The following is a 26196-nucleotide window of genomic DNA, read 5'->3' on the forward strand; positions in this document are numbered from 1 at the left end:
CATTTTGCAAGGCAGCTTGACAGCCCCTATTCATACACCCCAAGGAGTGGATGTGCTTACTCTTTCCCTTATTCAAGGGAGCATTGAGTGATGCCTACCCCACATTCAGATCATCAGGCTGACGCTGGCCAAGCAGAATTGCCTGTTAAAATATCTGCCCAGTCTCATTCAACAGCTAACCTGACCACAAGCGTGGATAACAAGCAGCAGGTCACTTGAGGCCAGGGTCAGGACCCCCTCCATGCCGCGCATGCGCGTCCGCCGGAACTGCGCATGCGCGTCCGCCGAACGGCCGCAACTGCGCTTGCGCGAGTCCCGCTGCACCCATGCCGATCCAATGGTGTTGTCATGGAGAAGCCACCCTGCGGCAATTCCCTCACTTTTCCCCGCAGACACGCACCACCCGGACACTTTAATACAATCCGAAATCTACACACGTCGAAATAGTGACTCGGTCGCACCGTTCACTCACCGAGCCTCAAGCGGAGCGCAGCCCCCCGACCGAACGCCACCACGAGCGACCAACCTCGCCCGTGGCAGCCTGGGAAGGGGTGACGTCAGCCGGGAACCGCCGGGAACGACAGGTCCCGCCGTGCACTGCGTCCCTCCGCCCAGCGCCTGCGCAGTGCTGGTCTGCCCGGGAGCGGTGACCGGGGTGGACCTTGCCCGGTGAGAATGGCAGCCCTTGTGAGGCGGATCGTGAGCACCAGCAGAGCCCCGGGGGCAATCGGCCCCTACAGGTAAAGCCAAGCGAAGGGCATTTCGTGGCCGGGCCGGGGGGTAATTTAGAGAGCGAGTTGATGTAGGAGGACACCGACGCTGGAGAAACTCAGCAGGTCCTTAAAATGTTGGCAGGCGCCCGAACAAACTCCAACAAGTGTCTGTCTTAGCCCACGGTCGAAGGTTGAAGCAGCAGGTTAATGGGAAAGCCTTCGATGGACAGGTCCTCTTGCACCTATCATCGTCGAAAAGGGTTATTAATGAAAAGCCAAGTGAATTTGCCCCAAGCAGGAGCAGGACGGGTTCACATCTCAGCTTTATTGTCAGAGGACCGTGCATGACATCACATACAGCCCTGAGATCCTTTTTGCCTGCGGGCCAGGCAGATGTCCCACGGACTGGTCGTGCGAAGGCGAAACTGTTCACAAAATTTAAAAATGTAAACAAACGGTGTAATTCAGAGGGGCTCCTCTTAACTGAGACCCTGATGGAGTTGGTCGTGGAGGAGTCTGATGGTGGAGGGGGGGAGCAGCTGTTCCTGAACCTGGTGGGGCGAGTCCTGGGGCCCCTTTTCCCTGTGTCCTTTGCTGCTCTTGCCCTTCAAGCTGGTAGATGGATAAGGAGGTTGTGGCTTGGTGTAATTCACGACCCAAGCAAGGTGTTGAGAATATAGAACACTATAGCACAGCACAGGCCCTTTGGTCTCGATGTTGTGCTGACCCATGTATTCCTTCCCCAAAAAAAATACAAAACCCTTCCTCCCCTGTAACCCTCTATTTTTATTCTATCCATGTCCCTGTCTAAGAGTTTAAATGCCACTAATGTTTCAGCCTCCACCACTGTCCCTGGCAAGGCATTCCAAGCACCCACAACTTTTAAAAAAAAATACCCCTGATGTCGCCCCTAAACATCCCTCCCTTCACTTTGTACCTATGTCCTTCGGTGTTTGCCTCGACTGCCCTGGGAAAAAGGTGGTGGCTATCCATCCTCTCTATACCTCTCGGAATCTTGTTGACCTCTATTAAGTCGTGTGTCATCCTTCTTCACTCCAGAGAGAAAAGTCTCAGCTCTGTTAATCTTATTTTCCAATCCATGGAGCATCCTGGTAAACCTCCTCTGCACCCTCTCTATAGCTTCCACATCCTTCCTGTAATTAAGTGACCAGAACTGAACACAATACTCTAAGTGTGGTCTCACCAGAGACTTGTACAGTTGCAACATGATCTCTCGACTCTTGAACTCAATCCCCCTCTTAATAAAGCCCAACACCCAATAGACTTTCTTAATTATCCTATCAACCTGCTTGGAGACCTTGAGAGATGTGAGATCCCACTGTTCATCCACATGGTTAAGTAACCAACCATTAAACCTGTACTCAGCCTTCTGGTTTGACCTTCCAATATTCATCACCTCACACTTCTCCAGATTGAACTCCATCTGCCATTTTTCTGCCAATTCTGCATCCAGTCTATCCTTTTGTAATCTACGACAACCTTCAGCACCATCCACAACTCCTCCAACCTTTGAATCATCCGAAATCATCCGCCTCTTCATCCAGGTCATTTATAAAAATAACAAAGAGCTGGGGGGTGGGGGGTGGTCCCAGAACAGATCCTTGCAGAACTCCACTAGTCATTGACTTCCAGGCTTTCTACATGCAAGCCAATTCTTTTTATCTCTAAAAACAGCCAAGGTTCCATGGATGTCATGCCTCATGACTTTCTGAATGAGTGTGAATTGCCTTGCTAAAATCCATGTAGACCACATCTACTGCCCTACCCTCATCCATTTATTTTGTTACCTCATCAAGATCATTGATTATATTCAAGATGGTGATTGATGGATGTTTGAACAGCAACAAAGGAGAGTAGTATTTTTTTATTTAATTTTTTTATTTTTCACACTATGAACCATATCGATCAAAGTACACACAAACATTTCCCTCTTGAATATACAGTGTCATTTTCTCCCCTTTTTCCCCCCACCTCCCTTCCCTCCCCCCTTCCCACCCCCTCCAAACCCATTAAACATTCAACATATCCAATACAATAAACCCATAAAACAATGTCATCACACAATGAAAATAAACAAAAAAATCGTGTCATCTACTTTTACACACTGGGTCAGTTCATTTTGTCTTTTCATTCTATCATTTTAGGGGGTGGAGGTCCACGGTAGGCCCTCTCTTTTGTGTTCCATGTACAGTTCCCAAATTTGTTCAAATACTGTGACTTTATTTTTTAAATTATATGTTATTTTTTCCAATGGAATACATTTATTCATTTCCATGTACCATTGCTGTATTCTCAGGCTCTCTTCTGATTTCCAAGTTGACATTATACATTTTTTTGCTACTGCTAAGGCTCTCAGAATAAATCTTTTTTGCACTTCATCCAGTTTGAGGCCTACTTCTTTACTTCTTGTATTACTTAGAAGAATCTGGATTTTTTTGGTATGTTGCTTTTTGTGATTTTATTTAGATCTTCCCAAAATTTTTTCACTTTCTCACATGCCCAAATTGCATGTACTGTTCCCGTTTCCTTCTTACAACAAAAACATCTGTCTGATACTGTTGGGTCTCATTCTTTTAACTTTTGGGGCATGATATATAGCCTGTGTAACCAATTATATTGTATCATGTGTTTTTTCTTTGGCTTGGCTTCGCGGACGAAGATTTATGGAGGGGGTAAATGTCCACGTTAGCTGCAGGCTAGTTTGTGGCTGACAAGTCCGATGTGGGAGAGGCAGACACGGTTGCAGCGGTTGCAGGGGAAAATTGGTTGGTTGGGGTTGGGTGTTGGGTTTATCCTCCTTTGCCTTTTGTCAGTGAGGTGGGCTCTGCGGTCTTCTTCAAAGGAGGTTGCTGCCCGCCAAACTGTGAGGCGCCAAGATGCACGGTTTGAGGCGATATCAGCCCTCTGGCGGTGGTCAATGTGGCAGGTACCAAGAGATTTCTTTAGGCAGTCCTTGTACCTTTTCTTTGGTGCACCTCTGTCACAGTGGCCAGTGGAGAGCTCGCCATATAACACGATCTTGGGAAGGCGATGGTCCTCCATTCTGGAGATGTGACCCACATTGACCACCGCCAGTGGGCTGATAACACCTCAAACCGTGCATCTTGGCGCCTCACAGTTGCGGGCAGCAACCTCCTTTGAAGAAGACCGCAGAGCCCACCTCACTGACAAAAGGCAAAGGAGGAAAAACCCAACACCCAACCCCAACCAACCAATTTTCCCCTGCAGCCGCTGCAACCGTGTCTGCCTGCCCCACATCGGACTTGTCAGCCACAAACGAGCCTGCAGCTGACGTGGACTTTTACCCCCTCCATAAATCTTCGTCCGCGAAGCCAAGCCAAAGAAAAGTATACTATGATGTCATCTGCAAATAAACTGATTTTATATTCCTTCTCTTTTATTTTTATCCCTTTTATTTTATTTTCTATTCCTATCAGTTCTGCCAAGGGTTCTATTGCTAAAGCGAACAGTGAGGGAGATAGTGGACATCCCTGCCTAGTTGACCTGCTTAATTTAAATTGGTTCAAAAATAATCCATTTACTGTCACCTTCGCCATTGGACGCTTATATAATGCTTTAATCCAATTAATATATTTCTCTGGTAGGTTGAACCTCTGTAATACTTTGAATAAATAATTCCATTCTACCCTGTCAAAGGCTTTCTCTGCATCTAAAGCAACAGCCACTGTTGGTATCTTATTTCCTTGTACTGCATGGATTAAGTTAATGAACTTACAGACATTGTCCATTGTTCGCCTTTTCTTAATAAATCCAGTTTGATCTCGTTTTACTATTTTTGGTACATAGTCGGCCAATCTGTTTACTAATAGTTTTGCTATTATCTTCTCATCTGAGTTAAGTAGAGATATTGATCTATACGATGCTGATGTTAGTGGATCTTTCCCCATCTTTGGTATTGCTGTAATTATTGCTGTTTTACATGAATATGGCAAGTTTTGTGTTTCTTCTATTTGGTTCATTACTTCCAGGAGAGGAGGAATTAATAACTCTTTAAATGTTTTATAGAATTCTATTGGGAGTCCCTCCTCTCCAGGCGTTTTATTGTTCGGTAGCTTTTTTAATATATTCTGTATTTCCTCTATTTCAAATGGTTTTATCAATTTGTTTTGCTCCTCTTCTTGCAATTTCGGTAGTTCAATTTTAGCTAAAAACTCATCTATTTTGTCTCCTTTCCCTTCGTTCTCAGTTCAGTATAATTGCTCGAAGAATTCCTTGAAGTTTTCATTGATCTCTGTTGGGTTATATGTAATTTGTTTGTCCTTTTTCCTTGATGCCAATACCGTTCTTTTAGCTTGTTCTGTTTTAAGCTGTCAGGCTTTTATCTCCTAGCTCATAATACTTATGCTTTATTTTCATTATGTTCTTCTCCACGTTATACGTTTGTAATGTTTTGTATTTTATTTTTTTGTCTGCCAATTCTCTTCTTTTTGTTGTATCTTCCCTTGTTGCTAATTCTTTTTCTGTACTTACTATTTCCCTTTCCAGCTGTTCTATTTCCCAATTGTAGTCCTTTTTCATCTTAGTTACATAACTTATTATCTGCCCTCTAATGAAGGCATTCATTGCATCCCATAATATAAATTTGTCTTTCACTGATTCCGTATTTATTTCAAAGTACATTTTAATTTGGCACTCAATAAATTCTCTAAATTCCTGTCTTTTAAGTAGCATGGAGTTTAATCTCCATCTACATGTTCTTGGTGGTATGTCCTCCAGTTCTATTGCTAATAACGGGGTGAGTGATCAGATAACAATCTAGCTTTATATTCCGTTTTCCTAACTCTCCCTTGGATATGGGGTGACAACAGGAACAGGTCAATCCTTGAGTATGTTTTATGTCTACTCGAATAATATGAGTATTCCTTCTCCTATGGGTGTTGTCTCCTCCATAAATCCAAAAGTTGCATTTCCTGCATTGATTTAACCATAAATTTGGCTACTTTGTTCTTTTTGCTAGTCTTTTGTCCAGTTTTATCCATCTTTGGATCCAAGTTAAGGTTAAAGTCCCCTCCTATCAATATATTCCCCTGCGTATCTACAATCTTCAAAAAAAATCTTGAATAAACTTTTGATTTTCTTCATTAGGTGCATATATATTGACCAAATTCCAGAATTCTTAATTTATCTGACACTTTATCACTACATACCTCCCTGCTGGATCTATTATTTCCTCCTCTATTTTGATTGGTACATTTTTATTGAATAATATAGCTACTCCTCTAGCTTTTGAATTATATGATGCTGCCGTTACATGTCCTACCCAGTCTCTCCTTAATTTATTATGTTCCACTTCAGTTAGATGCGTTTCCTATACGAAAGCTATATCTATTTTTTTCTTTTTTCAGTAAATTTAATAGCCTCTTTCTTTTGATTTGGTTATGTATTCCATTAATATTTATAGTCATATAGTTCAACATGGCTATCTCATACTCTGTTTACATTTCATTTCTGCTTCCTCATCACCACCTTTCCCCTTTTCTCCATTTTCATTTCTCAGTTTTCCTTTTTTGAACTCAATGTATGACAACACTTCTAAAACATAAAATACTTCGACCACTCCCACATCTAAACTTCCCTTAACCTCAAGTGTTTTCCTCCCCCCCCCCCCTCTCTGAGTCGCCCCTTGTCCCTTGCCGGGCAACCACAACTCCCCTCTCCATTCGGACTGCGAACCCGTTCGCAAGTGTCAACTGATTTCGCAGTGACTGTTATTCTCTCCCACCAAACCCCCTCCAGAAAAGACTTTTATCTTCACATTAAAGCAAAGCTCCCCTCTTTTCTTTTATTTTTCCCCCTCTTTTTCCCCCCTTCTCCCTTATTTCTCTTTTCTTCCCTCCTTTCGTTCTTACTTATACATTATTTTTACTTCTTTATATGTAGTTTGTCGTCGTTCTTTGTTCTTGTTACATCTCTTCATCTCTCCTTCTGTCCTGCAGGCGTTCTGCAAATTCTCGTGCTTTCTCCGGATCCGAGAACAGTCTGTTTTGCTCCCCCAGGATAACTATTTAAAGCACCGCTGGATATCTTAACATAAATTTATAGCCTTTTTTCCATAGGATCGATTTTACTGTACTTTGTATTCCAATGGTTTTTTATCTTCTCTAATTTTATTCCTTGCCCTCTCCAGTATATTTTCTCTTGTCGTGTATCTCAGAAATTTTACTAAAACGGATCTTGGTTTTTGTTGTGACTATGGTTTCGGGGCTAGTGTTCTGTGTGCCCTTTCTATTTCCATTCCTTCCTGCATTTCTGGCATTTCCAGGACTTTTGGGATCTATTCTTTTATAAATTATTTTATATCTTTGCCTTCTTCATCTTCCTTTAGGCCCACTATCTTTATATTGTTTCGCCTACTATAGTTTTCCATTATATCCATCTTCTGAGCTAACAACTCTTGTGTTTCTTTAACTTTTTTGTCACTTTCTTCCAATTTTCTTTTTAAGTCGTTCACTTCCATTTCTACCGCCATTACATGTTCTTCCACATTTTCTAATCCTTTCCCTACATCTGCTATGACCAGCTCTATTCTACTCACTTTTTCTTCTGTACTTTTCATTTTTCTTTTCATTTCACTAAATTCTAGTGAGAGCCATTCTTTTAATGCTTTCATTTGTTCTTGAAATTTTTTTTATCTATGTACTGTCCATTCATTTTACCTTCTATTCCTCTGTGCAGAGCTTGGTCTTCTTCTTCTTCTGTGTCTGCTCTTGGGTTTGTGTCTTCTACTTCTTTTCCTTGTATCTGTGTCTCTTCTGACTTTCTTGTTGATCTGCTTGTCTCAGTTTGTTGGGTATTTTTGTTCATGGCTTCTTGATGTTAGTCCTCTTCTTCTGGGCTAGTTATCTGTTGGGCCTCCTGCTGCTGTTCTTCTTTCTCATCCCTCCCTTTCCCGTTGCTTTCCTTTTCTTCCAGCTGGGAGCCCTGCTGTCGGGCATCTCTCAGCTGTTCGTGCTGTGTAGGTTCACTCCACAGCTGATCCCCCGTCCCGTCGGTGTTCTCCTTTTCCTTGTTGTGCGCATTGCGCACCTCTGTTTGGCTTAGTGAGCCATTTTTGCAGTCCCGCGGTCGGGAGGTCGCGACCCTGTGGGGTCTCCACTAACCTCGGGGAGTGGGCTCCTCTGTCCACGGCAGGTCCCTACTTCTTCATGCAGGTAAGGCCTTCTCCTTTCTCTTCCAGTGTCTTTCCTTTTTTTCCCATTGTTTTTGGTTTTTCTTTCTTAGGTGCCATTTTCTCCACACCTTTATCTTTTATTTAATGTTTTGTATTTCTTGAGCTTTGCATTTCCTTCACTTCCCGACCGCCTCTAAATCGAGGTATATGTAAAATAAACATGCAAGTCTTGGTGTCAACTTGTGATGAGGCACCTTGGAAAGTTTTGCAATGTTCAAGGTGTTCTATTAATAACAAATTGCTTTTATTAAAAGAGGAAAATACTAAGTTTTTTTTTAAAAACTGCAACAATCACTTTTACTTTCTGTCAGATTTTACTGCTGGTCGAACTTGCACATTTACACCTGCTGTTAATGTTCAAGCAACAAGCGTATTCCAAAGGTCACACTGTTGCTTCACCAGTAATCCGTACCCGGGTACTGTGAGCAGGCGGAATATCAACCATGGCTATGACACGAGTCCTCGTTTATACTCCCAAATCCCCAGTTAGACTCGGAATTTACAGGTATCAAAAGCGTGCACTTCCCAAGAGGGCTGGGGATTATGTCGCAGTGTTTGGTGTATTTACTGTCTCCTTATTAAAGGGAGGGAGCAGATTTTACTCTGGTTAAAGCTTGGTAGTTTTGTCTGCTGTACTGATTTCAAGATGGGTGAGTTTCACTAGCCCATGGAATTGAAGCGCTCATCAGTCAGGGACTGATTGTTAAAAGATTACCTTCAAATTCAGAAGAATCAAAATGGTTTTTCAGAACTCTCTGATTCTGTGATCTTTGAACGGTGCGCAAACATAGTTCCAGAACAACGATTGCATTGAATCAGCAGTTACTTACCAATGTTGAACTTTTCCTCAAGTTTTCAACGGGACTTCCCCGTTTTGATAGTGAGATCTATCTGTAAAGGTTAAAACCTTGTGCTTTTAATTCTTATGTAGTGGTAGCTCCTAAGGGAAGTGAAATAACAAGACTGTAAGTCGCTTGCATTCCAACGATTTAATTTTGAAAAGCTCACCCTGCACCTTAAAAGCACAGGAGAAGATGCGTTGGGCAGCGCCAACTTGACAGCCACGGCCAGAACAGCGCGGAGCCGGTTCACCAGTTCACCTGCATCTTCATGTTCCCCCCAAGAACAAGCTCTAGCATTCCATTACCCCTGAGTGTAGTGGGGCCAAACCTTTGGGAGGTCATCCCCGGCACTTGGGTTGTGCTGGCTGACGTGAGATGTGCGGGGTTCAGCCGGTCAGCTGTGAACAGTTCCTCCCTACCCCCAATGTCCAGCGTGAAGGTTTTGACTGCGCTGCGATTGTTGACGGGCCCTCATAGGGTCATTGGAGGGAGACGGAATGCGGTCCGCAGCGGACAAAAACTATGGTTAATAAGTCCTAAGGAATGGACATGGGCCAGAACCCGTGGTGTGAGGGTTGGGGGGGTGGGGTTGGTGCAAAGGAGGCTAACCTGTCCTGTAGTTTCTGCAATGCTGCTCTCCCCTCAGCACCTGGGTCTTGGGACAGTGGGAAGAATTCACCTGGCAGGATTAATGGGGTGTCGTACACCAATTCCGCAGAGGAAGCCTTCAGGTCCTCTTTAGGTGCAGTTTGGATGCCCAGTAGGACCCAGGGGAGCTCGTCCACCCAGCTGGGGGTAGTTAAACAGGCCGTGAGAGCTGACTTCAGGTGGCAGTGGAAACATTCGGCGAGGCCGTTGGATTGTGGGTGGTAGGTGGTGGTGTGGTGCAGCTTAATGCCCAGGAGCGTTGCTAACTGTGTCCACAGTGCCAATGTAAACTGTGCCCCTCTGTCAGTGGTAATACGAGCTAATATCCCAAACCTCGCAATCCAATGCATGAGCAGTGCCCTGGCACAAGAATCAGTTGAAGTGTCTTTTAATGGGATGGCTTCTGGCCATCTTGTGGAGCGGTCTACCACCGTTAGCAGGTACCGGGCGTCCTGGGAGACAGGTAGCAGGCCCACGATGTTAATGTGTATATGCTCAAACCACCTCTTTGGAGGGTCGAACTGATGGATGGGGGTCTTGACGTGTTGGTGGACCTTGAAGGTCTGACACTGGGTGCAATTGTGGGCCAGTTGGGCAACTTGCTTTCTCAGGTCGTGCCATACAAACCTTTCCGCCACTATGCAGATTGTGGTCTTTGTGGACGGGTGGGCAAGGACATGGACGGCCTGGAAACCCTGTCGCCTCCATTGCTGTGGTGCGACCAGGTGTGGTGAGCCGGTGGAACCATCGCACAGCAGAGTGTCGGAGCTGCCTGGAAGGCTGTGCGCTCATAGAAAATCTGCGCCAAGGAATGATGTGTCCACAGCGGCTAGTGTGAAATTCCAACTTTTCTCTGCCGAGTTCTATTAAAACGTGGCACATGCCAAAGGTCTTGATGGCGGTGTTGTTTGCTACCCGGAGAGTGGGACCTCACGTGCACGTTCGTGTCTCCAGGAACTGCCAGCCACTCGCCTTGTCGGAGACGTGCAGTAGGCTATTGGTGTGGCCAGCTGCCGTAGCCATTAGCGGCGGCTGGCCTTGGCGTTTTCTGAAAATGAGCAGGACTGCCTGCATCTTCGTGCTTGTGCCCCCCAGCGGTTGTGCTCGGTTCAGATTGGGTCCAGTCTGCTGACCAAGGTGGGAACAAGTCAACTGGTTCATGGCGAACTCGTTTTCACATTTCATGCACCACAGAACGTCTGCTAGGCCGTGACATTACATGGGTCTGAGAAATCGTCGTCTGCCAACAGCCACCTCAAACTCGAGTCACAGCTTGTGGCCCTCTGTGAATGCGAGCATTTTGTCGATAAGGGCGGATGGTGCTCTGTCGCCTAAGCCATCTAGGTGCATGAGCCTGGCAGCGTGCTGTCATCTGGACAATATTGAGAGCTGGGTATTTACCTTTCTCCAGCGGGTCGTGTATCAGGTCTCTTGTTCTAGGGAGCTGACGATGTGGTAAAATATTGTCGAGTTGGATGTGGTCTGCCAGAGGTGAAATTGTGCTTCTGCTTGCCTGAACCAAGTACGTGGGCGAAGTGTCCAGAAGGTTGGCAATTTTATAGCGCCACTGTGCTGACTGCTGCAAAGTCCATGGCATAGAGTTGTCTGGGCTCGTTGGGGGAAGTGAAATAACAAGACTACACACTGTAAATCACTTGCACTTCCAACGGTTTTATTTTGAAAAGCCCATGCTGCGCCTTATAAGGCGCCCACACACAGGCGGTGATGTTACGATGCAGCCGAGTGTGCATGTGTGACCCGTTTGAGCATGGGAGAAGATGCGCTCGACGGCACCATCTTGACGTGGCTGCTCTGCTGCCGCGGCCATTACGGTACAGAGCCGGTTCGCCCGCGTCTCAATGTGTGCCGCCACACTTAGTTAATTTTGTGCCTGTCTTGTTTGTTGTGTTACCATGGTGCTATGATGTAATATGTCGTAATATCCACCCAGGCTAACGGCTTACCTCACATTTCTACAAGATGTGAAGGAAGTGTGAGCATGAGAAAGTTTTCTTTGAATTGTGTATCTCTTTAAAAGCATTTTGTATTTCATTAAATACCACCATGTATCTCTTTAAAAGCTTTTTATATCACCATTATACAGTAAAAACTTTGTTATTCATTGTCATGGAAGACTCATTGTGAAGCTATGAACTAATTAAAACTACATCAAGTAACAGCCACAGAGTCTGATTTTTACTACAATCACAGCATCTGCAGACTTTCTTGTTTCACGAGAATGTTGACAGGATTTCAGGGTCTGAGTTACAGGGAAAGGTTGTGCAGACTGGGGCTTTTTTCTCTGGAGCGTAGAAGATTGAGAGGGGACTTGATAGAGGTGTTTAAGATTTTAAAAGGGACAGACAGAGTAAATGTGGATAGGCTTTTTCAATTAAGAGTGGGGGAGATTCAAACTAGAGGACATGGTTTAAGATTGAAGGGAGAAAATTATAAGGGGAACATGAGGGGAAATTTCTTTACGCAAAGGGTGGTAGGGATGTGGAATGAGCTTCCGGCAGACGTGGTCGAGGCGGGATCATTGGTTACATTTAAGGAAAGACTGGATCGTTACATGGAGAGGAGGGGACTAGAGGGATATGGACCGGGTGCTGGTCAGTGGGACTAGGAGGGTGGGGATTTGTTACGGCATGGACTAGTAGGGCCGAACTGGCCTGTTCTGTGCTGTAAGTGGTTATATGGTTAAAAAGACCCTTTAGCTGATGCATTTTAGCCGATCTATACTAATCCCAATTTCCTGCTATAGGTGGATTTTGTTCTTTGTGCCTGTTTAACTCGCTCTTAAACGTCATTATTGCATCTGACTCCACCACTTCCTCTGGCACTGATTCAGATAATTAACCACTCTGTGTTTTTAAAAACCCTCAAATCCCCTTTAAAACTTGATTTCACTTTAAATCTTTGGGAAAAGATTCTGATTACCCTATTTATGCTTCCTGTCATTTTTGTATATGTCTATCAGGTCACCTCTCAGCCTTCTTAGCTCCAGGGAGAATGAAACCAGCGTGTCCAATATTTTCCCTGTAACTAATGTGACAGATTATTTAGAGGTGGTTTGGGAGGAATTATTAGAGCAGGTTGCACACAAACATTTTAAAACACAGAATTTTTGTAGTGTGCTGCCTGGAAGAGCATGTGATCTTTGCAGGCAGAGGAGAAAAGCTTTGCTCTCAGGGAGGGAGGGAGCTGAGAGAGAAGGAGAGACACAGACTTCGGTTCCAGAGGGACAAGCTGGCAAATTTTGGAAGGCTGCCTGGTCAAAGGAGAAGACTAGCTGTCTGAAAGGTGACCTGAAAGAAAGAGGATCATCTGGAGAACCCTGAAGGGGGCAAGTTTAGTCAGCAAGACTGATTGGAAAGGAATCAGGTGTGGATGTCCTGGAACAAAAGGAATCTCTCTCAGAAAACCAATCAGAACTCTCCTGAGTGGTAACGATTAAGCACCAAAGCCTCATGAACTTTGTTAATGCTAACTTCTGTGCACAGTACAAAAACTGCCTGCAACCAGTGAGATTGCACTTTGATCCAAATAACTTTTCTAAGCTTATATACACATTACACTCACCTGCGCTTAGTATTAGAGGGGGGGTTAAGTAGGTTAAGTAAGTTAAAGTTTAATTCTGTTTTCTTGTTCAAATATAATTAAAAACTACTTTGTGTTGTGGAACATATCTAATGCTACTGGTTTTTGGGGTCCTCTGGACTCCGTAACACTAAAGTCCTCCAATACAAGCTTTGCCCTCTCCAGCACAACTACATTTTCCCCATGTCGTAACCAGGTCTTCACATAGTGCTGTGGAACCAATGTTTTGTAAAGTCACAACATAGTGTTCCAAATTTTATATTCAGTTCTCCAACCTGTAAAGGCAAGGACACCTCCTTTGCTATATGCACCAGTGTGACACTTTCATAGCAGTATGGACCTGAATCCGATGGTCCCTCTGTTTATCAACGTTCCCTAATATCCTACCATTTACTGTACATGTCCTACCCCTATTTGACTTGTCTAAACTAAACTACATCAGCCAATGGTAGAACATGAAAGTCTGTAGACACCGTGGTTGAGGTAAAAACACATTGCTGAAGAAACTTGCTAAGTTGACCAGCTGAGTTTCTCCAGCAATGTGTTTTTACTTTTTGCATCTGTCAATGTTTTGTCCAACTTTCCATCCAGTCTGAATTCTACTGACAACCTTCTTTATTCTCCACAACATCATAGAGCACTACAGCACAGAAACAGGCCCCTTCAGCCTTTCTAGTCTGTGCTGAATCATTTTTTTTTTGCCTCGTCCCACTGACCTGCATCCAGTCCATAACCCTCCATACCTCTCCCATCCATGTACCTGTCCAAATTCTTCTTAAATGTTAACATTGAGCCCACCTTTAACACTAAGTTAGAATTTAACATGCAGCTCAGTCACATTTCTGAATGGTGTCAGTCACAAATTTACTTATCGTGCCTCCTACATTCACATCCTTGCATCTCAAGCACAAGGATTGCACCATAGATCCCTGCTGTACATCAACAGTCAGATTTCCAATCAGAGAAGTGTCCTTCCACCAATACCCGTTGCCACATCATCAAGCTAGGTTTGGATCTAGTGAGCCAGCTCACCTTGTATCTTGTGTGCCTTAATGTTCTGCATCAACTTACCATGAGGGCCTTGTCACTTGTCCATATAGACAACGCTTACTGTCCTGCTTTCATCAATCCTCTTGGTTCCACCTCAAAGCTCATCAAATTAGAGAGACCGGATTTCCTTCCACACAAAACTACGTTGGCTATCTCTGATCAGTCCCTGCCTTTCCAAATGTATACAAATCCTATCCCTTGGAATTTGCTTCAATAATTTCCCTACCTTTGATACAAGGCTCACTGACTTGTCCCTGCTGTCCGTATTAAAGGAATGTTGTTGGCTATCAGGGACAGCTGTCTCTTCTCTTCCCATAGCAACTAGGGATAGATTTCATTTGGTCCTAGGGGTTTATCAACCTTGTGCATTCCATATTTAAAACCACCTCCTTGATATCAGTGAGGTATTGATTGTTGTGCCTTCAGTTTTATCCGATGTGAGGGTTTTATTGGAGTCAAAATTTTACTAGCTGACTAAATAGAATCCAGTGTTGGCGATGAAGTGTTTATTGGCTTGTCCTTGCATTTGTCATTAAATATTAAGTTAAAAGTTTAACAAACCTGCACAATTGCCATTATCAAATGTGATTGATAACCAATTAGTAACATAGTCCAACAGTACAAGTTTCAGATAGTATCTACACTTTTTACCTTCACGCTTCAGTTTTTTATTGCGATTTTTCTCTTTCTGCCCCTCCCGAGTTTATGAAAGAGTTGACATCAGTGAAAATCTTCCTTTTATTCCAAGATCTGTTTCAATATTGGGTTAGTTGGTGAGATCACACTTGGAGCATTGTCACCCACCTATAGGAAAGATATCAAAGATGCAGAAAAGATTCTCAAGTATGTTACTGGGACTGGCACGCTTGATTTGTATGGAGAGGCTGGATAGGCTGGGTCTTTTCTTCTTGGAGTGTATGGGTGAGGGGTTGGTGTGGGAGAGACCTTGTAGAGTTTTATAACACTGATGGCAGTGGAATCAGAGTTGCATTGATTTAAGGTGAGTGGGGAAAGATTTCAAGGGGACCAGAGGAGCATCTTCTCACTAGGTGGTGGGTCTATGGAACAAGCTGCCTGATGAAGTGGTAGAGGTGGAGAGCATTCTAACATTTAATGTACATTTAGACAGGTATATAGATACCATCGCCTTCCCAAGATTGTGTTATATGGCGAGCTCTCCACTGGCCACCGTGATCAGAGGTGCACCAAAGAAAAGGTACAAGGACTGCCTAAAGAAATCTCTTGGTGCCTGCCACATTGACCACCGCCAGTGGGCTGATATCGCCTCAAACCGTGCATCTTGGCGCCTCACAGTTTGGCGGGCAGCAACCTCCTTTGAAGAAGACAGCAGAGCCCACCTCACTGACAAAAGGCAAAGGAGGAAAAACCCAACACCCAACCCCAACCAACCAATTTTCCCCTGCAGCCGCTGCAACCGTGTCTGCCTGTCCCGCATCGGACTTGTCAGCCACAAACGAGCCTGCAGCTGACGTGGACTTTTACCCCCTCCATAAATCTTCGTCCGCGAAGCCAAGCCAAAGAAGAAGAAGATAGGAGAGGGATATTAGCTGAACACAGAGTAATGCCTGAGATTGTCTGATCTAGGAAGCTAAGCGGGCTTGGAGGGGAGATCGCTTTGGAACACTAGGTCCTGTAGGTTTCTGTGAGGGGCGCTGGACAAAGTGGCAACACTCTGTCTGCCTTACAGTTGACAAAAGTTAAAGAATTTCATGTATGTTACATTCTAAATGTAGTATCATGTGACAATAATGGAAAATTTAATGCTAGTTTGGTTAGCATGGACAAGTTGGGCCAAAGAGCCTGTTTCTCGGCAGTAGAGCTCTGACTCAGTTCTGAGAATGGAAAACAAACAAACATTCTGGCTTTTGCCCTCTTTCTTCCTAATGCTGAAGAAGAGTTTTGGCCTGAAACGTTGACTTTCTATTGCCTTCCATGGATGCTCAGGACCCACTGAGTTCCTCCATCACTTTGTGTTGCTCCATTTTGAGAATGATCATTTTCGTCTTTTGACCCAGACTTTGCACACAATGGTGAAGGAATTAAATGCCGCTCGCCTTGTGGATGTTGCCCATAGAGTTTTCCAGGCGTCAGAACAGAAATTTCTGCTGATGCATCATTTAACATGGGGCAGCACAGTTAGCACAAGGCCATTATGGTGCCAGCGTCCCAGGTTCAGATCTGCCGCTGTCTTCAAGTAGTTTGTAAGTTCTTTCCGTGACCTCGTGGGATCCCTCTGGGTGCTCCAGTTTCCTCCCACAGTCCAAAGGCATACGAAGCTAGTAGGTTAATTGGACACATGGGTGTATTTGGGCAGCACGGGCTTGTGGGCAAGAAAGGCCTATTACTGTGCTATTTCTCTCAATTAAAATTAATAAATTATGGCACCTGGGGATCTGGTGCTGCTTGTGAGTAGGGCAATAAATAACAAGACTCTTCAGCAACCAGACTGAAGGGTTTCACAAGTATAAAATGTACCAGAGAGGATGCAGAGGAGATTCATCAGTGGATTGCCAGGATTGAAGCATTTTGATTATAAAGGTGAGATGGGATTGGCTGGGTTTATTTTCCATGAAGTGGGGGAGGCTGAGGGTGACCTGAGAGTAGCATATGAAACTATAATTTGAATAGATAAGGCAGATAGTTTAAAAAAATCTTTTTCTCAAGGGGGTGTGTCAAGGAGAGGAGGGTATGGGCTTGAGGTGAAAAGGGTTATCTGTGGAGATCACCTTTCTCCCAGGTGGTGATTGCAGTCTTGAATGAACAGCCTGCGGAGCTAATGGAGGCAGTTCTTTGCCACATCAAGATAGGTTGTTGAATGGTCAGGACATAGAAGGCTACAGGTCTAATGTGGGATTAGTGAGGAGGGGTACAGCAGGCACGAGAGACTGAGGACCTGTTTCCGCACTCTGGCACTCAATCAAGAGTTTTGTTAAAGTCTCCAACACCAACCTATGAAGTAATAAGACTGCACACTTATGAATTTACTTTTTCTTCGGGGCAGTAAGGTTTTGCCAGTAATTATCAAACTTTTTTAAAAATCCCATGTTCCCCATCCTGCAGAGTCCCTGACTTCACCTGCTTGCTTATTATGGGCCTTGAGAGCAGGTCTTCTCTGTGCCACTCTCACTCTGGTTCATGCATCTTGTATGGTGTGGCCTCATTCGGCTAAAACATGTTGCCATCCTTCACAGGAGGTCCAGAGGGCAAAAGTTTGAGTGATCCAAATCTTGGCCAAACCTTCAAGCTTTGAGGAATTCTAAAGCTTTGGCTGGTGTGGTGTGGTGTGATGTTATATTGGCTGGAGATAATGGCTTACTTTGTGTGATTGTATTCTCTAGCCAAGCCGTAGTGGTGGATCGAACCATGTACATTTCGGGGCAATTGGGGATGGATCCTGCAACTGGGCAGCTTGTGAGTGGAGGAACATCACAGGAAGCAAAGCAGGTAAAATCTTAACTTCATTAAACAGAGACTTGAAGAAGTGCATTGATTCTCAGATTGCACAACTCACTTTTCCATACCCTTTCAGCAATTAATTTGGCTTTAAATGAGCTTCTTGATTTTTAACCATGTCTCTCCTCTTGCTTTAATCAGTCGAGATTGTGTCTTTCTCCATGACCCTCAATTCTTCATCTGTTTTTTTTCTCGGAAAATTTCACTTCATTTAGGTACTTTTGCAACTCATGGGCAACAGTAGTTTGCTGATCAAACTTTTAGTGGCGTGATTTTGATCTTTTCCATTTGGTGGAACAAAGATATCTTTTCCTTGGGATATTTTGAAGCCTTGGGAACCTTCTGTAATGAATTTTGAGAAGACCTTGTCTGTAGCTTTGTGTTTCTCTCAGCCCAGCCACTTCTTTTGGTCAGAAGTGGTGCAGTTGTGTCTTTGAGCAGTGATTTGAACAGGATGCGAAAGTGGATTCTCATGTAGATAGGGTGGTGAAAAAGGCTTTTGGTATGCTGGCCTTTATAAATCATAGCTTAGAATATAGGAGCTGGGAGGTGATGTTGAGACTGTTCAAGGCATTGGTGAGGCCAAGTTTGGAATATTGTGTGCAGTTCTGGTCTCCAAATTATAGGAAGGATATCAATAAGGTAGAGAGGGTGCAGAGAAGATTTACTAAAATGATGCCTGAATTGCAGTATCTAGAATACAGAGAAAGATTGAGTAGACTGGGTCTTTATTCATTGGAGCGTAGAAGGTTGAGGTGGGATTTGATAGAGGTATACAAAATTATGAGGGGAATAGATAGAGTAGATGTGAATAGGCTCTTCCCCCTGAGGGTAGGGGAGATTGGAACAAGGGGTCATAAGTTAAGGGTTAGGGGCAAAACTGTAGAAGTAACATAAGAGGAAGCTTCTTCACTCAGAGAGTGGTGGCTGAGTGGAATGACCTTCCGGAAGAGGTGGTTGCAGCAGGGTCAATTCTGTCATTTAAGTGGAGGTTAGATGAGTACATGGATGTGAGGGGGTTGGAGGGTTATGGGCAGGGAGCAGGTAGATGGAACTAATGAAGTTTCACTTAAATCATTGCGGACTAGCAGGGCCGATATGGCCTGTTTCCATACTGTAATTGCTATATGGTTATGTAAACCCCTGGTAATCTATTCTGATAACTAAACAAGCAGGTGAGATGGCATCTTTGGGAAGAGAAACCGAGTTTCCCTATCCACATGCAGTGCCTGGCCTGAGTACTGACAGAATCAGAATTTTTTTTATCTTCGATTTTCATCATCTGCAGTACATAGCTTATAAATCTACGCTTTAGGTTGGTGATATTTTGTTGGAGCTGGCGAACAGTTAGAAATAAAACTCATTTTTAGAGGAGAGTTGGCGTAGTTACAGCACCATTGACCGGGGTTTCTGTAAGGAGTTTGTATGTTCTCCCAGGGTCTAGATGGGTTTCCTCCAGGTGCTCAAGTTTACTCCCACTAATCAAAAACGAACTGGGGGTTGAAGGTTAATGGGGTATAATTAGAGAGCACGGTCTCGTGGGTTGAAAGAGCCAGTTACCGTGCTACATATCTAAGTTTAAATTTAGAACAAAAGCATGCATGCAGTTTAATTACTGATAAGTTGAGGTAAAAGTGGGAAATGTTAGGGATACTCAGCTGGTCAGGCAGCATCTGAAAAGAGAGAAAATGTAACAGGTTGATGACGTTTTGGTGGTTCCTGTTGCTATGAAGGCTGCCTGACCTTCTGAATACCTCTTGACATTTTCTTCTTTTATTGTAGTCATAGTATAACAGAGGAAATAAACAAGCCAATTTCTCCACAAATTACAATGTGGTCCTCACCTCAGTAAGTCAGTCGAATGATCTACAATACAGACTGAAACAGTCTAAATCTCCATGAGACCTGACTGGTGCAAATTGCCCCGATCATTTTTCTCTGAGCAGTAGAAATGTTCTTTGAAAGTATAGGCACTTCCAGGTAAACTTGGACATATAGCACAGTAACAGGCCATTTCAGCCCATGAGTCCGTGCCGCCAAATTTACACCCCGGTACATTTCGAACGGTGGGAGGAAACCAGAGGTCCTGAGGGGGGGGGGGGGGGGGGGTGGGGGAGGTAAACCCACACAGACACAGGGAGAATGTACAAACTCCTTAAAGACAAAGTGGGATTTGAACCATGGTCCTGATCGCTGGTGTTGTAAAGGCATTGCGCTAACCGCTACGCCAACCGAGCTTCCCCTAACATAATAGCTCTGAGATCTGTTATAACCCAGTTTCCCCAAGTCAGAAACGTTGCTGGCTTAGATTGCAAAAGTTGCACTGGTAGGTTAATAGTGATAGGAAAGCACAGATCTTGGTTAGAATTTACACATTCTTAGTTAGAATTAGAATTTACGCATTTACAGCGCCAGCGATCAGGACTGGGTTTCGAATCTGACGGTGTCTGTAAAGAGTTTCCACGTTCTCCCTGTGTCTGTGTGGGTTTCCTCCGGTTGCTTCGGTTTTATCCCACCCTTCAAAAATGTTCCGGGATTGTAGGTCAATTGGGTGTCATTGGTCAGCACAGACTTGAGGGCCAAAAGGGCCTGTTACTGTGCTGTATGTCTAAATTCACTTTTTTTTTAATTAAAAAAAGTTTACAATTTAAAAAAAAACCATGCCTGCTATTTCCTTCCACTGTGATCTAACTTGCCCCTTCAATGAATCTGCTCCAAATGGTAGTGTTCCAGGTTCCAACCACACTGGGTAAAGAAATATTACCCTCATTTCCCTTTAATTTAGACATACAGCACAGTAACAGGCCATTTCGACCCACAAGTCTGTGCCACCCAATTTACACCCTTGATGCGTTTTGAATGGTGGGAGGAAACCAGAGTCCCCCGGGGAAAACCCACACAGACGAGGGGGAGAACATACAAACTCCTTACAGACTGATCGCTGGTGCTGTAAAGGTGTTGCGTTAACCGCTACGCCAACCGTGCTGCCCCAAATGGAACCGAATTCTCCAAATTTGTTCACTTTCCTCGGCCTATTCATGGTGGGAACAACCTTGCAGTTCAGTTGTCATTCCTGCACTCTCCGTGCCTCTCTCCATAAAGTTTTATTATCGTATGTTGTCCAGAATTGTTCACAAAACTCTGTGATCTAACCAGCGTTCTACAGGTTGAACAGCTTTCACTTATTCTAATTACATTTACTTTTTAAATTACCCTTTGCAACCAACACCAAATGTATTTGTTGTAATGGGGAAGAAGGATTGTTAGAGACGGTAGATGGGTTTATGGAGGGGTTAAATTGCATGCATTGTATTAAGAATGTGTGAACTAATGTATGGCTTTTTTTTGGACAGGCTCTCATCAACATGGGAGAGATCCTCAAGGCAGCAAACTGTGACTATGATAATGGTATGAGGCTTAAATGTAGCATACCTCTTTCTTTTTGTAGCCCTATCTAATGATTCAAGTTTCCTTTGTCATGTAATGGTACAGGACATGTAATATTACACAAAATTGCCTTCTGCCTGCCGTAAGGTAGACAGGGTCGCTATTAGTGTCGCGCAGCGTCCCTGACAGAAAGAGGAAAAGAGAAACAAAAGAGTCTCTTCAGAGTCACTCTGTGTCCGTTGTGATGAGGTAATTGGGGGGTGGGTGGGCGTTATACTGACTGCTTCTCGTGTATGGAGTTGCTGTAGAGATCCTCCACCCTACTGGTATAACAGATGGAGATGCTTTCCCACTGGCCAGTATAGTTTTGGCAGAGAGTCTGCTATAAAAGCCCTGTATTAGTATAACACTTGTCTGGCCAATGTCTATGGCATATCATCCGTGGATTCTCCTCCAGCGCTCCCGCAGCCTCTACAGATGTTCAATTCATCGGTGACCTGAGCTCCAGATCTAAACCTCCGATAAAATCAAGAAGTATTCAGTACCTGAGCCCCTTTGCAAAACCTTCCTGCCCTCAGCACACTCTCAAATCCTGGTTCTGATACCTGGTTTCCATGAGTCAATCTCCAGCAGCCTGCAGCAGCCTATCTGGGTCGCTCAGCCGCTGAGTCCCTGGCTGGACTGCCACCTTCCTGTAGGGTTGTCTCCTCTGCTTCCCCTTCTCCCTGGGGTTGTTTCTTCCTTCTTCTGGTGCCCTGTGCCAGTCCGCTTCTCAGAATCAGAATTCATTGTCATGAACAAGTCACAAAATTCAATGTTTTACGGCAGTGTCACAGTGCAAACGTTCATATAAACCACCTTTCAACAATAATCTTTTTGAAAATGCACAAAAAGTAAGTCAGTGTCTTTGGTTCATTGATTATTCAGGAATCTGATGGCAGCAGGAAAGAAGCTGCCCTTCTGCCACTGAGTCCTCATCTTCAGGCTCCTGTATCCTTTTTCTGATGGTAGCAGAATGAAAAGGGCATGGCCTGAATGGTGGGGGTCTTTGAGCATAGAGGCTGCTTTTTTAAGAAATCACCTCAAGTAGATGGAGTGAAGTCTGGTGCCTGTGATGTCGCAGGCCAAGTTAACAACCCTCTGGAGTTTATTCTTGACCTGAGAGTTGGTGCCTCTGTACCAGGCATTGATGCAACCAGCCAGAATGCTCTCCATGGTACACCTGTAGAAGTTTTCGAGCGTCTTCGGTGACGTACTGAATCTCCTCAAACTCTTCACAAAGTATAGCCACTGGCGAGCCTTCTTTATGATTGCCTCGACAGAAGGGCTCCAGGACAGATCATCGGAGATGTTGACACCCAGGAATTTAAAGTTCTTAATCGTTGCCACTACTCAGCCCTCGATGAGGACTGGGTCATGTTCCCTTGACTTCCTTCTGAAGTCCATAATCATTCCCTTGGTTTTGCTAACATGGAGTGCAAGGTGGTTGTTGTTACACCATTTTTGTAGCTTGTACGTTTCCTCATTGCCTTTTGGGATTCTGCCGACAACTGTGGTGTCATCGGCAAATTTGTAGATAGTATTGGAATTGTGCATGGCCACACAGTCTTTGGGGTATAATGAGGAGAGCAGTGGGCTAAGCATGCATCCTTGAGGTGCCCTTGTGTTGATAATCACTGAGGAGGAGACGTTTCTGATTCGTACTGACAGTGGTCTTCTGATGAAAAAGTCAAGGATCCAGTTGCAGAGGAGGGGTGCAGTGGCCCAGAGTTTGTAACTTCTTCACCAGCACTGAGGGAATAATGGTATTGAAGGCTGAGCTGTAGTCGATGAAGAGAAGCTGTATGTATGAGTTGCTGTTTTTGAGGTGATCCAGAGCTGAGTAGAGAGGGTGCAAAGAAGGTTTACAAAAATGTTCCCTGGATTGCAGTATCTTGAATACGGAGAAAGATTGAGTAGACTGGGACTTTATTCATTGGAGCGTAGAAGGTTGAGAGGGGATTTGATAGAAGTATTCAAAATTATGAGGGGAATAGATAGAGTAGATGTGAATAGGCTCTTTCCCATGAGGGTAGGGGAGATTGGAACAAGTTAAGGATTAGGGGCAAAACTTTAGGAGTAACTTAAGAGGACGTTTCTTCACTCAGAGAGTGGAGGCTGAGTGGTTGCGGCAGGGTCAATTCTGTCATTTAAGAGGAGGCTGGATGAGTACATGGATGTGAGGGGGTTGGAGGGTTATGGGCATGGGAGTGGGTAGGTGGAACTAGTGGAGTTTCACGTAGATCGGTGCAGACTAGAAGGGCCGATATGGCCTATTTCCGTACTGTAAATTGTTATATGGTTAATATGTAAAGCGGGTGGAGGGGTTGCAGCTGTTCCTGAACCTGGTGGTGAGAGTGTTGTGGCACCCATGTGTTGATGGTATCGTCAAGAACAGAGCAGGTCCTAGGTGGTGTGAATTGTTGATGATTGGTTCTGCATTCTATCTAGATTTCCTCGATGTTGAGGAGAGTTTTGCCTGTGTTAAATTGGGCTGTGTCCACTACCTTTGGCAGGGCTTTCTGCTCCGAGATATTGGTGCCCCCATACCAGGCCCTGATTCAGCCAGTCGGCACACTTTCCATCACACCTCTTTCATTGTTTCCAATCTCCAAATCGTTTTGCTGAGTACCTCCATTTATTCTGCAAGAGTGACCCATTGGCTGCCACTTCAATTCTCCATTCTGTCCTTTCTAATCTGTCTGTTGCCTCCCTCACTGTTACAACTAGCCAAAATTCAGTTTGAAGAGCAATGCCTCGTCTTCTATCTGAACATGTCGTGACCTTCCTGATTCAACATTGATAACTTGCTTGTCTCCGTCTGTGCCAGAACTGTCTTCGCTTTGGTCCATTTTTCTTTTTCTGTTCATTTGGTCTGGCCTGATGTGAATGTCCTTCAACCTCATCACTGATAGCACATTACACAGACCATTAGCTCAAATGGTCTCACTCAATCAAAGATATTCCCTCACTGTATCTTCCACTGAAAACTAAGTTGATTTTTCTCTCATTTTGCCCTAGTTTTGATGTAAAGTGTCAGAACTGAAATGTTTGTTTCCACAGATGTTGCTGACCTCTGTATTTTCATATTCTATACCTGAACTATTAACTCTCTCCATAGATGCTTGTTCACCTCCTGGTATTTAATGTTAAAGATGAATTAGTGTATGGGATGCTGCATTTACTCCATAACATCACCCACAGTTCTCCATCCACTGAACTTTGTCAGGATAGATAGCAAGAGAGGAAATGCATCTTACTGAATTTTACATTGTTAATGCTTTCTTTTCCTCTAGTTGCAGTTTTGTGTAGATAATGAGATGTTCTTAAATTTATCTCCTAGTTGTAAAAACAACTGTTCTGCTGACAGACATCAATGAATTCAACTGTTTTAATGAAGTTTACAAGCAATGTAAGTAGAGATGTTGGGTTTTATTTTACTCCGAGGGGGTTCCTGGTGAATAACCCCAAATTCACAATCAAGTAATGTGTCTTTACCAAGGAGCTATGCTGTCAAAAATGGCTCAAATGATTATTTCCATTTGTGGTTATTACTGGCAAATCCCAAATGCAATTGCTGGAATTTTGCCTTTTAAATGCAAGGAAGTATATGCATTGTCCTGTAGTGAGCAGACTCGATGGGCCAATTGGCCTACTGTATCTTGTGAGCTGGTTTACCTTGCACAAGATCTATGGGGATTGTAGAGCTTTGGAAATAAAACAAAAGGGGAAGTCACAAGATCTCAAGAAAAATGAACAGACTAGGCCCATCGAGTCTGTTCTGTAAATCTACACTAAGCTACTCGACACTAGTTCCAATTTCCGGCCTTTTCCCCATATCCCTCGATGCCCTCACTAATGAGATACTTGGTCTATTTCTTGTTTAAATACTCCCAGTGATCTGGCTTCCACTGCTGTCTGCGACAGTGAGTTTCACAGATCCACGACCCTCTGACGAAAGAAGTTCTTCCTAATCTCGGTTTTGTATGGATAACCTCTAATTTTCAGACTATGACCCCTTGTCCTCGATTCACCCACCAAGGGAAACCAAGGCATCCACCCTATCTAAACCTTTCAAAATACGAAATGCCTCTATGAGATCTCCTCTCATTCTCCTCTACTCCAACGAATACAATCCAAGAGCTGCCAAATGGTCCTCGTACGTGAGCCCTTGCATTTTGGGAATCACCCTAGTAAATCTCTGCACCCTCTCTAACGACATCACATCCATTCTAAAATAGACGTACACACAGTTACTCCAAATGGGGTCTCACCAGTGCCCCTTAGCCTCATCAACACCTCGTTAATCTTATACATTATTCCTCTTGAAATGAAGGCCAACATAGCATTCGCTTTCTTCACTACCGATCGCACCTGGTCACTAACTTTTAGGTTTCCCTGCACGAGGACACCCAGGTCCCATCTGTTTTTAATTGTTTTTAAAATTCCATCTTTTTAAATCTCTGAATGTAGAAGAGTTTCAAGTCGCTAAATGTCTTCACATCATTGACTTCTGTTAAAGCTGGGAATACACAAACGTGTCGGGGAAACTCAGCAGGTCACGCAGCGTCCATAGGAAGTAAAGGGTAACAACGTTTTGGTCCTCTGCACTCTCCAACCATACGGCACGAACATCAATCTTTCCAATCTCAAGTCTCTCTCCCTCCCCTTCCCTTCGTCTCCTCCCCTCCAGGGTAATGGTGGATGCAGCTGGGAGGGCAGAGGAGAGGGGAGCTGGGAGGTGGTGAGAGGCAGGGAGATTGGTGGGGCAGAGGGAGAGAGGCATGGGGAAGGAGAGACTCTGGGAAGGGGGTTGATGGGATTGGAAAGGTCGATGTTGATGCCGTCTGATTGGAGAGTGTCTCGGCTCTAAACTGTTACCCTTCTTATCGATGCTGTATTGTCCCTGCTGAGTTTCTCTGGCACATTTGAGTGACTCGACCCCAACATTTGCAGACCTTCTTGTTTAACTGGTAAAGCTGGGTGTCGGGATTTAAATCTGCCAAAGCATTGAGTGGTATTTCAGGACACCATCTCGTCAGTGCACCCCTGCAGACCTTGCTGCTGAGCAGACCACACACCTGGCTCTGGGAACTTGGGGCCAATTAAATTGGCACTCTGCATGCAGACCTCTAAATGTGGTCTTGGGAATCAGGGCTAGTCAGTAAGCTGTCTTTGATCTCATTCTACAGGGACAGAATTGAAAATCAACAAAGTTTATTAAATTTGT

The 26196-nt window shown here is 44.3% G+C and overlaps 2 protein-coding genes across 5 annotated transcripts in view; one reads left to right on the forward strand and one right to left on the reverse strand.

Moving 5' to 3' along the window:
• pop1 (POP1 homolog, ribonuclease P/MRP subunit) overlaps positions 1-554 on the reverse strand; it is a 68649-nt gene extending 68095 nt beyond the window's left edge. For all 3 annotated transcript variants that reach the window (XM_069922548.1, XM_069922547.1, XM_069922546.1), the window contains exon 1: positions 473-554. The gene's annotated coding sequence lies outside the window, so the exon portion shown is untranslated. The remainder of the gene's footprint in view (positions 1-472) is intronic.
• Positions 555-606: 52 nt separating this feature from the next.
• The window catches only part of rida (reactive intermediate imine deaminase A homolog), a 32465-nt gene continuing 6875 nt past the window's right edge, over positions 607-26196 (forward strand). The window contains exons 1-4 of one of the 2 annotated variants that reach the window (XM_069922553.1): positions 607-740; positions 17426-17531; positions 20894-20948; positions 24310-24378. In XM_069922553.1, the coding sequence (XP_069778654.1) occupies positions 676-740; positions 17426-17531; positions 20894-20948; positions 24310-24378 (295 nt within the window). In that variant the 5' untranslated portion in view covers positions 607-675. Of the gene's footprint in view, positions 741-8323; positions 8432-17425; positions 17532-20893; positions 20949-24309; positions 24379-26196 lie in introns of those variants that run through there. The other variant, XM_069922554.1, reaches the window with a different exon arrangement.

Source organism: Narcine bancroftii, chromosome 2 (assembly GCF_036971445.1).
Source record: "Narcine bancroftii isolate sNarBan1 chromosome 2, sNarBan1.hap1, whole genome shotgun sequence".
Taxonomy (NCBI): domain Eukaryota; kingdom Metazoa; phylum Chordata; class Chondrichthyes; order Torpediniformes; family Narcinidae; genus Narcine; species Narcine bancroftii.